The sequence below is a fragment of the Schistocerca americana genome, chromosome 7 (genome assembly GCF_021461395.2).
Source record: "Schistocerca americana isolate TAMUIC-IGC-003095 chromosome 7, iqSchAmer2.1, whole genome shotgun sequence".
In the NCBI taxonomy this organism is placed as follows: Eukaryota; Metazoa; Arthropoda; class Insecta; order Orthoptera; family Acrididae; genus Schistocerca; species Schistocerca americana.
In genome coordinates, this window is record NC_060125.1 from 577,088,933 (window position 1) to 577,104,589 (window position 15,657).

Below are 15,657 nucleotides of genomic sequence, written 5' to 3' on the forward strand. Positions count from 1 at the left end.
AGGTTTAAGTACTTCTAAGTTCTAGGAGACTGATGACCTCAGATGTTAAGTCCCATAGTGCTCAGAGCCATTTGAACCATCTATCAATGCCCTTCAGGAGCTACATTCTTTCATTACTTTGTGAACCGCCTGATAGTAGTAATTAAGATTAAAATTGGTTACAAGTTGGATGAACTTCTCCACTTTCCTCTGAATGGGGAAGGGAACGGAAATTCTAAACTATTTGCTAAGAATTATTTTCATATTTTTCAAATGAAAAACGGGAGAAAATCCTTTGGTAAGTTTCCATTCCTGTAATCCACTATTAAAAATACGGTGGATTACAGCATTCCGCTGAGAGTGGAACAGTATTGGCGATTTATTTTTGTCAGAATTATTAATCTTTCCTCATTTTAAGAAGATTCGTCAGTTATGAGTAACAGATACAGGTCTCTTGTTCGCAGGTTTAATTTCGCTTCTTTTGCCAAAACACAGTATAATATGCGCAAACTCATGTTGCAGTATCTATTGCGACACAGTGTGTCTTATTGAACAAGTAATAGCCGAGAAGAACGGTCAGTATCTTACAAAAAACGTCGTTTTGTCGGTTTGCGGTAATATAAGAGAAGAACGTTCACGTTTACTTTCATACTGGCAGATTCACTTTCCTCTAGTTACCGATGACTTTTTTTGAAAATTTACAATACCAGAACTAAAACATGTAAATTAAAGCTATAGCTTCCTCTATATCGACGCAGATAAGAAAGGTCCCTTTCTTATCCGTATGGCAAAATACTCTCCACTTTCTATGCTATCATTTGCCGAAATCTCATTTTTCTATCTTCTACGGTTTAAGAGATATAACGTACGTTATAAACATTTCATTTTGTCGGAAGTGAACTAGACACGTAAATTCCATTTGGCCGAGATTGGAGACAGACAGAAACCTCCTAAGTCTAAAGTGAATTTCAGAATCTTAGCTTATATCATTCGTCGCATCATACAGAGTAATGTGCACCATACGCAGAAACCTAGGGAGCCGTATTTTTCATTGCAATCTTTTTTTTTTATTTCTTGCAGCGTCTTACTTAAATCAGAATATCACAATAAATACACTACAGGCCATTAAAATTGCTACACCACGAAGATGACATGCTACAGATGCGAAATTCAACCGACAGGAAGAAGACGTAGTGATATGCAAATGATTAGCTTTTCAGAGCTTTCACACAAGGTTGCCGCCGGTGGCGACACCTACAACGTGCTGACATGAGGAAAGTTTCCAACCGATTTCTCATACACAAACAGCAGTTGACCGGCGTTGCCTGGTGAAACGTTGTTGTGATGCCTCGTGTAGGGAGGAGAAATGAGTACCATCACGTTTCCGACTTTGATAAAGGTCGGATTGTAGCCTATCGCGATTCCGGTTTACCGTATCGAGACATTGCTGCTCGCATTGGTCGAGGTCCCATTACTGTTTGCAGAATATGGAATCGGTGGGTGCAGGAGGGTAATACGGAACGCCGTACTGGATCCCAACGGCTTCGTATCTCTAGCATTCGAGATGACAGGCATCTTATCTGCATGGCAGTAACGGACCGTGCAGCCACGTCTCGATCCCTGTGTCAGCGGATGGGGACGTTTACAAGACAACAGCCATCTGCACGAACAGTTCGACAACTTTTGCAGCAGCATGGACTATCAGCTCGGAGACCATGGCTGCGGTTACCGTTGACGCTGCATCACAGACAGGAGCGCCTGCGATGTTGTACTCAACGACGAACCTGGGTGCACGAATGGCAAAACATTTTTTCGGATGAATCCAGGTTCTGTTTACAGCATCATGATGGTCGCAACCTTGCTTAGCGACATCGTGGTGAGCGCACATTAGTAGTGTGTATTCGTCATTCGTATCACCCGGCATGATGGTATGGGGTGGCATTAGTTACACGTGTCGCTCACCTCTTGTTCGCATTCACGGCACTCTGAACAGTGGACGTTACATTTCAGATGTGTTACGACCCGTGGCTCTACCCTTCATTCGATCCTTGCGAAACCCTACATTTGAGCAGGATAATGCACGGCCGCATGTTGCAGTTCCTGTACAGGACTTTCTGGATACAGAAAATGTTCGACTGCTGCCCTGGCCAGCACATTCTCCAGATCTCTCAGCAATGGATAACGTCTGGTCAATGATGGCCGAGCAACTGGCTAGTCACAATACGCCAGTCACTACTCTTGATGAACTGTGGTATCGTGTTGAAGCTGCATGGGAAGCTGTACCTGTACACGCCATCCAAGCTCTGTTTGACTCAATGCCCAGGCGTATCAAGGCCGTTATTACGGCCAGAGGTGGTTGTTCTGGGTACTTATTTCTCAGGATCTATGCACCCAAATTGCGTGAAAATGTAATTACACGTCAGTTCTAGTATAATATATTTGTCCAATGAATACCCGTTTATTATCTGCATTTCTTCTTGGTGTAGAAATTGAAATGGCCAGTAGTGTATGAGCATTAGCGAGATGATTGGCACTTCAACATAAAGCTGACGTATAAAGCTATACATGACACAAAAATCGTTTTTTTATTAATAGGTTTGTAGAATCGTTTGAGAAAGTCTACAGAGCTAGCGGAGCGCACATGACGTAATGGCTCTGCTGCACCTTGACTAACCAGCGTTCTCTGTGTGCAACAATAAGCGCGTACAGCAGCGCTGGACAGCGCGGCGAGTCAGCACGCATATCTCTGTCTTTCTTTCTGTCCTTACATGAACACGGTTCCAGTCACAATACTAAGTGGCTTGTACTCCTGATGACGATGGCGGAGACAGCGGTCGAAACCCCACCTGGCTTATGTGAACTGATGCAGCTTACAAACTAGAAGATTTTACTCATGCATGCTACTGCAAAAGACTCCGGAGACACCAGCTAAAACATGTTGGTCTGTGGAGATTTGATCTGTCTCCGTCTCTCGCTGATTAACACCAGGGCACAACAAGCGCGAGTTGAGATCACTACCTCCTCGGAGAGGCCAGCACGTGGGTCGCGCGACCCCCCGCCTCACCTGTAGAGCTGGCCCAGGTTGTAGTGGGCGTGCACGTGCGCCGGCGCCAGCCCCACTGCGGCCAGGAAGTGGGCCTCGGCTTCCGCCCCCGCCAGCAGCGTGCCCAGGTTGTTGTGTGCGCTCGCGTAGTCCGGCCACAGCCTGCGGGCACACAAAGGGGCGTTACCACACACTGCCGTACAAGGACATGCTGCAGTTTCTACATCGCCAGCGACAATTCCAAATCAAAATGACAGCAGCAGCAAGCCAGAATTACTTAACCACCTATATACTATCGCACAAAATCTTTCTTAATAGGCTGTTAGACTGCCTTTTGTATGAGTTAAATCTTGTATCCGCCATCGAATGACCAAATACAAGTCTTGAACAACCGTCAGAGTATTAAGCCCTCTTCATCGTTTTGTCGGGACGCCCCGAAAACCAATGTCATGTTCGAGAGATATATTCCACAATTGTCGCAAGATTGTCGCAGAATAAATATCAGTGATATTAACAGAATCTTCCTTCGGTTCTTGGTAGAACAACATTATAATAAATGGAAAGCAACAGTTTGCTTCTGTTCGACAATATTACTTTTATTGTTAACCGGTTTTCGGCTTACAAGGCCATCTTCAGACATTTACTGAGTATTATCACCAAAGAAGTCACATGTTAGCAAACAACACTGGAAGAGAAGTAATACATCTAGACATACAGTAAGTAACATCTTTGCAATGAAAAAGTAGAAACTGAACAGTACATAAATAACAATGGAGTAGACAGGAAAAACTTTTAGCATAAAATAGGAATAGCATGCCTACATAAGAGTTTCTATTAATAAATAAAACTAATAAAATAAAATAAAATTAGTACTAGACAAGGCTGCATCAGGAGGTATGAAACATGGAGAGTCATACACAACCAATTGAAAGAAGAGACAGTTATCAATGTAAATACAGAATACATAAGGAACTTAAGCCATATCAGTAAGATAAACATAAATAAATAAATGCAGGAAAATGGAGGTGTTTGAGGGAACCTAGAGTTTGAGAGCGTGGTGGTACTGCATTTTAACATTAACATTATAATCAAAGCAGTGGCTGTGTACCAGTTTTGATTAAATAAATGAGCAAAGTAAAATATGAACAGTATTTGATGAGACAACTTCAATGGTTGTTAAACATTATTAATATTAGACGTGTTGTCGACAGTTATGAGGCGTGCTGTGCTGTGATATCTCGAAAGCGTGGTATACCCTCTTCGCAACCTTCTCCTTCATTTCCCACCCAGTGGAGATGAACACCCTGCACAGAACCAACTTAACGACGTTGCGGCTGAGCCCGTTCTCAGTCGTTTATCACCGAAAACTGCAGGATGGTCATCGAAGGAGAAGTGCTGTCAGGCGTGTCGCACGTGGATACTATCAGCATTTGCTGAAGTTGAATATAACTTCGAGCGGGTGTGTGATTCCGTATTCTACCAACTTACATGCCAAAGAAGCATTTCGTTTTGGTGGAAGACAGCCTTGAATCGTCTGCTATTTGTGCCTACAGAATTCACGGGCAATGTGCGAGCACTGAGCTGCAGTCATCAGCACTGCTTGGACTTACTTGGTGAGCACCTTAGAGTATATACAGACTGTACGAGCAGCTATTCAGAGCTATCTACTGTGCCATGGAGTTCTTTATACGAGGGTTATTCCAAAAGTAAGGTCCGATCGGTCGCGAAATGGAAACGACTATGAAAATCCGATAAAGCTTTGCACAGATGTGTTGGGTAGTGTCTCTAGTATAACCCCAGTTAGCATCACGTCGCTCTTCTCATTTCTGAGCTCGCAGTGAGTGCGTAAAGATGTCTAGAAAATAGTGTCTGCCGCCAAGTACGAGGGCCTGGTGAGAAATTTCGCCTGAAGCTATGCAGCCAACATTACATAACTGTCGTGCTGTTTCGTCTTCACGACAATTCTCAGCCGCATTCTGCAGGGGCAATGAAGATGCTCCTGCATCGTTTTCAAATGGAAATGTTAGATTACCCACAATACAGTCCGCAATTGTCTCCCCCTGAGTTTCATCTCTGGTCACATGAACCGCTGTCTTTGAAGACAACATTTTGACACAGACAACGAGGTGTAGGCCAGCGTGGAGAATTGGCGGAAAGCACTGGCGGCTGCCTTCTATGATGAGGCTATTGAAAAGTTGGTACAACGCTATGACAAAAGTCTAAGTCAGAACGGCGACTGCGTAGAGAAGTAGCTGAAAGGTGTAGCTAATTGTTACAAGTAAAACATTTCTGATGTTCACTGTGGTTTCAATTTGGCAATCAATCGGACCTTACTTTTGGAATAACCCTCGTAGTATGAGTGTTATGTTGTATTACGTTTAAGATAACCAGGATTTTATTTAAAGAATTTACCAGTTCCAACTAGGCTCTCGTACTTACTAAAATCGTTTGTGCCACAATTATTCGGGCGGGTTGTTCAGTTCTTGTATTGGCTTTGAGACAAGCTGGTAATATAGAGGCGGAGGATAAGTTCAGATTAATCTATTATATGGAAGGGAATCGGGTATACCATCCCGGCATTTGCCCTAGGTGATGTGCAGAAATCTTGGAAAAGCTAACTCTCGATGGCCTGATGGGGATTTCAGCAGTCACCCTTCCGACTGCGACTCCATTGGGCTAACCACGGCGCCACCTCTCTCGGGCGTAACTGCCTCATCGCAACGAGTACGGGCGATATTTTTATGAACAGAGCGTAACTGAGACACCACACCCTTGGGCTTATCTCGACGGACTGAAGGTCTCTTCCATGGAGTTTATCAATATCACATGAGTCTTCGCAAGCATCAGCAGCTGGCATATCTGCGCTTTTGTTACCAAGCCTGTTTCTCGAAAGTCAATCGCATTGTGAGAAATGGGAAAAAAGTTAGATAAAGTAGGTACTTCTCCGTGAAAAAAAAAACAATATAGAAACTAATGCTTATGTACTGAGAAAGATGCAAATAATTTAGAGTAGCACTGTGTGTCGATCTATGAACATTTTGTGATAAAGACTAAGGCTCATCAGTTATTGCAAACGTTTGAAGATATATTCCTTCTTTGCTTCAATAGGCTTGTAACATTTGGAAAAGCCCGCCCGGTTAGCCGTGAGTTCTAACGCACAGCTTCCGGATCGTGAACGAGCGCTTGGTCACCGGCACGGATCCGGTCGGTGGACTTGCGTTGAGGTCCGGTGAACCAGCCAGTCTGTGAATGGATTTTAGGCGGTTTTCCATCTGCCTCGGCGAATGCGGGCAGGTTCCCCTTATTCCACCTCAGCTACACTATGTCGGCGATTGCTGCGCAAACAAGATCTCCAAACCCTCATCTGGTGTGAGACGTTCAGTGGGGATGTCTAGCGGGGGCCGAACCGCACAATAACCCTGGGTTCGGTGTGGGGCGGCGGATTGGTGAAGTGGACTGCGGTAGTCGTCGTGGGGTTGTGGACCACTTCGGCCACGGCGGGGACGGAGCCTCTCCGTCGTTTCTGGGCCCCCGGTTAACATACAGTACAATACAATACAACATTTGGAAAATCTGTGGTATAACGCTGTTGAATTCTCCGCTCCTTTTGTGAATCTGAGATCGATTGCAAGCATTAAATCTCCACCTTCAGAGGGAAATACTTTCTTTATCAGGACTTAAACTTTCGCATCCTGAAAATTGATTCTGATCTAGCGAAGCTAACAAGCACAACATTTATTTTGTAAAGGTGGATGTATGTATGTTCCATTTTTCATTTTGTAAACAAATGGATCGATTTAAACTAAATTTGGTACACGTATCACTTACTGTGTCGAAAGAATAACAATGGTGCTAAAAAACATCTACCTCTAAAACAAATGGTTGGTGGGGTCAAAAATAGGCGTAGCTCATGACGCATAAACAGTCAAACTACATTCACCCAGTGTTTCAGAATGAGAGCACCTAGTGATTTGCATCGAACTTTGAACGTAATCTCAAACCTGTATGGGATATTTTCTTGGTCCCACTCCCGATCCCATGATTCCCTAGCTCCCAGTGTACAGTCTCACAAATTTCTCCCCGTCCCACACACACACTGAACGAGAAAAAAGTTTATCCCTCACAACATTCTCGCTGTTCATGCAATAAAACTGTCGAATGAAGAATGACCTTTTAATTTGTTACTATTTTGCTAATAAATCTATTCGCAGCTCATTTTGTGGACGGTATTCACATACACCACTGGATGTACCTGCAAAAATACATTGCGTGGGGACCCATAGTTCAGGATACATAGGCGCGTGGAGTGGCCCCATGTCACGGATTGCGCGGTTTCTCCCGCCGCAGGTTCGAGTCCTCCCTCGGTTATGGATGTGTGTTTCTTGTTCTTAGCTTAAGTTAGTTTATGTTAGTTTAAGTAGTATGTCAGTCTTGGGACCGATGACCTCAGCAACTCGTTCCCTTAGAAATTCACACACACGCACACACACACTGAGCTGTGTGAAAACGAAAGTGCAGGCTGAAATTCGCTAGAGATAAAGGTAAAATATTCAAAATATGTTAAATATGTATGACTTGTGCGTATGCGGGCAAATCCGCTGGTAAAATACACCTTCTAAACCCTCGGATCGATTTCAATCGAATTCGGTATACATGTTATTTACTATCTGAAAAGAAATACTGTGATGGTAAGATCCAGCAAAGTTCTGTTGGCATGGGGTAGTGAGAAGGGGGTAGGAGCGGATTGACAGACAGAGAGGAGGAGGAGGAGGAGGACATGGACACATATGTGGGGAAGTAGGAGATGGGCAGGGAGAGGAGTAGAGGGAAATTGATAGAGAAGGGGAACAGAAGGAGATGGACAGAGAGAGGGGAAGGCGAAGACGCACTAATCGAATTTGAATAAATACACACCCAGGAAACGCTGAGTACTCAACTAATTACGTGTATAAGAACGAAGAAGGAACAATAAAAATGGAAGAAAAAGAACGAAGTGCACAGACAGCGCACGACAGGAATGCAGCTTATCGCCCTTCTGTACAGTCTATGAGTAGAAGAAGTAATGATGGAAATAAAACTAAGGTTCTGGAGTGGGACTAAAATTCAGAGCGAAAGGATATCAGTAGCAACATTCGCTGCACTGGTTACATTTCTATCCACAGTGAAAGTGAGAGAGAATTACAGGACCCGTTGAGTGTAAGAAACAGTCGAATGAGAACACGCACTATAGATTGAGAATAAACTCAGTATACACGAAGGTAATGACATGCAACATAAATGAGATTGCTGGTAGACTGAAAATCAAATTAGGAGCAACGATGTAGATGCTGTGAAAAAATTCTACTACCTTGGAAAAAAATTAGACATTGTGGAAGAAATTAGTTCAGCAAAGGGGGCATTACTGGGCAAAAGAAGTCTATTAGTATTAACGTTTTAATTCCAGGAAGAAATCTGTGAGACTGTACATTTGGAGCAAGTGAATCATAGACTGCGAGAAACAGGGTTGGAAGAAAATGTGGCAAATGGTTCTATACAAATATGTCGAAAACTAGGTGGATTCATACTGTAAGAAACAGGGAAGTTCTTTGCAGAATAGGTGACGAGAGTCATTCGTGAAAAATTTGACTAGAAGAAGGTGCAAGAGGATAGAACTTGCGCTAAAACAACAATGAATGATTTCCGTGGTACTACAGGGAGCTGTAGAGGATTATAACTGTAGGGAAAGACAGAGACTGGAATACATCCAACAAATAACAGGACATTGGGTGCATGTGGTACTCTCAGACGAAGAGTTAGGCAGAAGAGAGAAGTTCGTGGCGGGTAACGTATGTGCAATACAACGTCCGGAATTATATTTAGACGGAAAACCAAATATCCCTTGTTGCATGATTGGATATGAGTTACTGAAGTCGGTCACAACAAATCTCTGACAGTGCACGTCCAGAGAGATTTAGGGGCGAACAACGACAGAAATAAAGCTATACTGGAAGAACATGCGAAACTGAGGTTTAACGCAAGAATCCTGATGATTTTAGTTCATTCATGAAAAAGCCAGTGACAAACTGCTCGTTCGGTCTCTTTTTTAGTATTTTACGTCAGTTTGAGACACTTCACAACTTCAATTAACGGAAGACGAGGATGTTTTTGAAAGAAAATTGTGTCCTTTGTCATAGCTTTGTTTAATCTGTGAGAGAACGTCACAAGAATGTTCCACACATACAGATGGACCATGTTAGAAGAACCTATTGCACACTGCAGATAGGCTTACTCTGAGACTTTAGAGAGCCAGCATTCCAAACCAAATCGCAAAACAAATTACTTACTGCAGCTTTAATGTGGCTTAATAACCTCGAGGGAAATATAAAGAAATTCAGGCGTATACACACAGGCACCAACATTCCCACATGGAATTGTATGCGGGAAAATAGTTTCTGATGCAACACGTACTCTCTGCCACAACCTTACGATGACATTCTGAGTATGAGTTGCACAGTTATACTTCGTGAAGGGTCTTGCTGAAAAGAAAGCGCAAGGAAACGTATCTATGGTAATTAATAACGACAAGAATGTTGAAAACTGTTTTACTCTTTCTATCGTCGAAATAGTACGTAACTGTTTTACGTTCACTGGATGTTATTCTTGATTTTAATTTCCACAAGTGCACTTCTCGGTATGATAAAAATCATTATTTTTCTTTCTTTTCTTTGTTTGAACTCGGTTTATCTGGAAATTTACCACTGTAGTACACCTAAAATGTCAGAAAGCACGCTGCCGTCATTTACTCGTGCGCTCGTTACGCGCCTCACGTGCTCCCGACAGTCCAACGGAATGTTAATTAGTGAACCTAGTAATTTTTCATACGCCAGTATTTTCGTATGTAAATTACATTGGCAGAGTTGTCTGGTAAAAAAAAAAATGAAGTCCATTACTCGACCTCATTATGACACACGATTTGGTACAACTCACATTCACGCTACACAAAAACAGCAGTAATTTTGTAACTAATACTAGTTACACTGAACGAAAATATTGCCAATATGACCCGTGTTTTTTGTCTCCTGAGGTGTACTCATACACCCCTCGTTACTGCTCATGTTAGACTACCTTCAAGTGACTAGAATATATGTGTACCATTTGAATGCTTTCAAACGAGCTTATATGTGTATTTTAGAGTAAATTATATTGCTCTCACTTTTCAGTAATGAGAAATTAATGAATGGGTATACGACCGAATGTCGGTGTTGGAAAGCCCTTTTGATTAATACTGGTTCTTGAATAATGGCTTCTTACTTTCCACTCATATAGGCTTGGCTTCGGACTCTTGGTCTTGATGGATTTGGCAGGTAGACTTGCTCCCAAGGTACACAAAAGTAGTGGGACAAAGTTGACCTCAGCGCATTTTGTTAGTGTGGGTTGCCTACATCAGAGACAGGTATGCACTCAGGGCAAACGCATTGTTCTCCTGTGACTGACAGGTACTTAACCTATTGCTCCCCTTTGATTTAAAGGTCCTCAACCGATTATTCTGGTAAAAGAATCCTTCCTTTTGGTTGACAGGCACTGAAACTACTGTTCCCCAGCCCTGGGAATAGACCCTCTCATGCTTATCAGTTTGATTGACTACTTAATTAAATTGATCAAATAATTAAACCCTCCCTCTCTGCTAAACCCCTACCACCCTCCCTCCACATATTGGTGGAAAAAGTCTCAGTTGATTGGCATTTTGGAGGGAATTCGATTGTAGTGAATGGAATATTGTTTAAACAATTTAGACAATGTGTGGAGTATTGCTTATTTATACAATTTAGGGGATTCAAGGCAGTGTATGTAATGTAAGGATATTGATTGCTCTTTGGCGGAAAGGAAGGATCTCATAACAGGAAATTCAAGGGTATACTGCTAATTTATGAAAAATTCAGTTTGTGGGGATTGAATTCCTCTTAGTCATCATTCTCTGCTCTTTGGAAACGTGTAGTTTTTGTAAGAAGTAATTATAAGGGCAAATATGTTGCATAACCTAATGTTTGACATTATACTCTGGATGTCTTAACCTAATGTTCGCCCTTTGTCGGCACTTAACCTAGTGCTCTTTTAAGTGATTTTCCATGTCATCTCCATTTCCTTAAACTATTTTACAGCCTTTGACACCAAATTAAGTAATTACTTATGTCCTCCCACCATTTTCAGGTAGAGTTCTCAGACTTCACATGCTTTTGAATGACGTGTCTGATGCGTTCTTCCTTGTCACCCAACCCCTTATACTATTGTACTGCATTTTACATAAATATTACGCAAATTAGGATAGTGTTCTGCAATTAACCTGCTGATCTGCTCCATGTGACCCATTCACGCACACCCTCTGCATGCACCCCCAGAGTCGGGATGCACCGGTGGCACCCCAGAAGTGACAACGTGATTGTCAGCTCCAGAGCCATGCATAGGTGTCCGTTTTGGTCCCCCAAGCATGAGACGGCGGCATCCCTTTCTTTCCTTGCCACTTGAGAAATTTGTCGAAATACATCTTCACCTAGGCATCTTGGTGGCGCTTTGGTTCGGAACTGCAGGTCCAACACTATAGAAATCTGTTCTAATGCTTCCCAGAATAGCTCAGGGTGCATTGTTCATAGCAATCCTAATGGGACACTCAAGACCTGTCAGCCAGGCACGTGTGTTTACCAGCCCAGCGAGGCTGACGCATCGCCACCAGATGTGTGCAATAGCATAGCTGGTGTTTCCGGTGTCTTGCAGCTGCTAGTCTCGAGATGTCGTAACACCACAATGTTGGATGAGGGTACAGCATCACGCCAGAGATGGGTGGTCTGATTCATCTTGTCACATGAACAAAGAATACGTCACCTTACACTCAGAACTTTCTCTGTGTTTCCTGAATTTACAAGTATCGAAAATACCAAAAGGTTTCGTGGAAGCAGCGAAACCGATAAACTGAAAAGACTGTAGGGCTTTATACTCCTGTAATTGATAGTCAGAAATGTTTGCTGCTGCTTGAACGTAATGGTACGATGGCTTATGCTTCGACACATGTTTGTGTGGAGTAATCAAAGTACTATTTACGTAAGAACCAAGAGAATTACCTATGTCTAGTCGTAACGGAAGGATAGACTGGACATGGTGAATCGTGATTTCAATGCACTGAGGAGTATATCCAAAAGTAAGTTGTGATAGTTTCTTTTCGTAAACAGCTGCACAATATAGCAATGCAAGTGTTCAACTGGACCTGCTATAGTGTACAATCAGAATGGGCAATATGGTTTTAAGAAGACGTCCCCTGTTCGGCATCCCTAAGCATACAATCGTATTTTCCTTGTTGTTCCATCGGTAGTGATGTTGATTACAGTACACCAACCCACATTGGTGTTCTCTTTCCAAGCGCTACATCCGTAGGTGCAGTATTAATTATTACATAGTGCTGGAAACCTGTTCTTCATAACACTTGTTTGAGAGAATCTTGGCAGGGTGCAGCACATTCCAGAAGCACTGATTCAAATACTTTGACCGATATTTGCCTAGGACTGAGGATAATCGAGACACATTGTCGGTGTGAGTGTGGGCATATCATAATTTCTTCAGGTGCTGCACAGATATAAGAAATAACTGCACTGTTTGTGTAAAATGTGTATATATTGCAGTGTAATATTACTGTGGCTTGTGTTGTGGCATGACCAGAGAAAATGAGAGTGCGTCCTATCGTGAGGGATGTGGAGATTCAGCACATCGAAGACCATGAGGGCATGAGAGAGATTTTTATGTGGAAAATTTTGTGTGCAATAGATACTGAGATTCATTCCAAAACCACAGCGGTCAAGAAGAGACATTACCTGCACATCGATCGGAGTCAGACAGCAGCAGCAATCGTAATACTAAATTGTAGTTACACTGGTAGATATGTTCCTGATTCCCAATATTCTTATGAGTTTTGTATGTATTTGATGATCTGTAGAAAACTTATGCGTTGTTTATCTACAGAAATTTCTGAGTGTCAGGTGACGTATTTTTTGTTCATATGTTGAAAGACAAGTTGAAGCAGACCATCCATCTCTGGCTTGATGTTGTCCCTCACCAAACATTGTGATATTAGGACATCTCCAGACCAGTAGCTATAGGACACCGAAAATAACAGCCACGCTATGCACACATCGCGTGGCGATCTGTCAGCCTCACTGGGCAGGTAAACACATACACATGGCCGACGTGTCTCGTGTGTCCCTTTAGGACTGCTAGGAACAATGCACTCTGAGCTAGTCTGGGAAGCATTGGAACTGATTTCTATAGCGCTGGTCCCCACAGTTCAGCGTCATCGCGCCAGCAATGGTACCTAGGTGAACACGTATTTCGACAGGAATTTCTCAGGTGTCAAGGAAAAACGGGTTGCCACTGCCTCATGCTTGCGGTACCCAAACGAACACCTGTGTGTGGCTTAGCAGCTAATGGTCGCATCGTCACTTTGCGGTGGCCACCAGTGCATCCTGACTGTTGGGGGCAGGTGCGGAGTCGGTGGCATCTTCATCTGGCATCGGTTGGTGGGATGTGTTTTTTATTAGCGATCATTTGCTAAAACAATATTCCATCGACTTCAACAACCAGTAGAATGCTGCAAATTAAAAAAAACCATCCATATGAAGAATATCGATTTAATTAGTTTGAATCCATTTTCAATAAAAATGTGGTGTTAGCAGTACAATAGTTAAGGGGAGGGTGTGTGTGAGTGGGTGACATGGAGCAGAAGAGCAGGTTAAGTGCAGAACACTACGTTAATTTGCATAATTTTACGTAAAACTCAGTACAGTAGTTTAAGGAGGTGGTTGATGAAGAAGAATGCGAAAGCAGTGGCGTTCAAAAGCATGTGATATTCGGAAAGTGTACCAGAAAATGGTGGGAGAACACAACTAATTACTTGATTTGGTATCAAAGGCGGTACAATAGTTTAAGGAAATGGGGGTGACATGGAAAACTACTTAACAGAACAACAGGCTAAGTGGAAACAAAGGGCGAACATTAAGTTAAGACACCCAGAGTACAGTGCCAAACATTAGGTTATGCAACATGTTTGCCCATGTAATTACTTCTTACAAGAGCTACATGTTTCAAACGAGCAGAGAATGATGAGCAACAGAAATCCAACCCCCACAAACTGATTTGTTTATACATAATCAATATGTCCTTGAATTTCCCGTTATGAGATCCTTCCTCTTCACCAAAGAGCCATCAATTTCCATGTGTTCCATACACTGCCTTGAATCCCCTAAATTGTTTAAATACCGAATATTCCACACAATATCTAAATTGTATAAACAATATTCCATACACTACAATCGAATTCCCTCCAAATGACCAATCAACTGAGTCTTTTTCACGCCAATTTGTGGGAAGGAGTGTGGGAGGGGTGTGGGTTTATCAAAAGGGGGTCTTTAATTGATAAATTTAATTAAGTAGTCAATCAAACTGATAAGCGTGAGAGGGCTATTCCAGTAACTCAGACCTGAAAGTGTACCCGTAGCAGCTAGGGGGGAGGTTTCCTGAGGCGTGGAGGGCAAGGGGGAGGGTTCAGGGAACAATAGGTTAAGTGCTTGTCAATCAAAAAGGAGGATCCCTTTAGCAGAACAATAGGTTAAGGACCTGTCAATGAAAGGAGATCAGTAGGTTTACCCATGATTGCGTACCTGCCCCTGATGTAGGCAACTCGCACTAACAATATGCACTGACACCCACTTTGTCGCACTACTCTCGTATCAAGGTATTAAGATTCCTAACAGTGCACTTAAGTGACATGTAGCCTACCAATCTATTACTCTCACTGCTTCACATAATTCAGTCAGTAAACTAATAAAACGATGATAAAGGTCTCTTGAAATAAACCCTGAATTTATAATATATAACATACATAATAAATAATATTGTATGTTCAGTGATCACGTTGCTGCTATGAGTACAGTTCATTGACAGTAGATTAGGAATCACACGAGTTTACCATCCCACTGGTATTAGCCATTGCTGTTCTGATTTCGTTTTACAAAAGCCTGACCACAATCAACATTATTATTAACGTTCGGGCCTACTTTCCCCACTCCGATGCGTAACTGTACACATAGTGCTCGCATGCGATATCCGGCCGGTGTGGCCGAGCGATTCTAGGCTCTTCAGTCTGGAAACACGCAACCGCTGCGGTCGCTGGTTCGAATCTTGCCTCAGGCATGGATATGTGTTATGTCCTTAGGTTAGTTAGGTTTAACTAGTTCTAAGTTCTAGGGGACTGATGACCTCAGATGTTAAGTCCCATAGTGTTCAGAGCCATTTGAACCATTTTGAGCATGCGATTATCTCTGAGACTCCCTGCCACCAACTGGTGCAAGTGAAACCGTCAGGCGCCAAACCATCTCTACACATGGATGATGAGGCATCCCCATAACATCTGTGGCCTCTCGTCTGGCTGAAGTGAGTAAGGACGAGGTTCGATATGTAGGAACGGTGTCGACTCCATTATGTACCAGTCTCCACAGAGAATGATATTTATGAAAATGATCACAGTTTCCTCATCAGGTGACTACATGATGATGGCGAAGTGACCTTCCGAATTAATATACCTATTGGGCTGATATCAGGACGTACAACCATAAAGT

The 15,657-nt window shown here is 42.7% G+C and overlaps 1 protein-coding gene across 1 annotated transcript in view; it reads right to left on the reverse strand.

Moving 5' to 3' along the window:
• Positions 1-15,657, reverse strand: part of LOC124623101 (protein O-mannosyl-transferase TMTC1-like) — a 195,129-nt gene that overhangs the window by 144,345 nt on the left and 35,127 nt on the right. Inside the window, exon 6 of the mRNA XM_047148892.1 lies at positions 3,044-3,184. Within this exon, the coding sequence (XP_047004848.1) occupies positions 3,044-3,184 (141 nt within the window). The remainder of the gene's footprint in view (positions 1-3,043; positions 3,185-15,657) is intronic.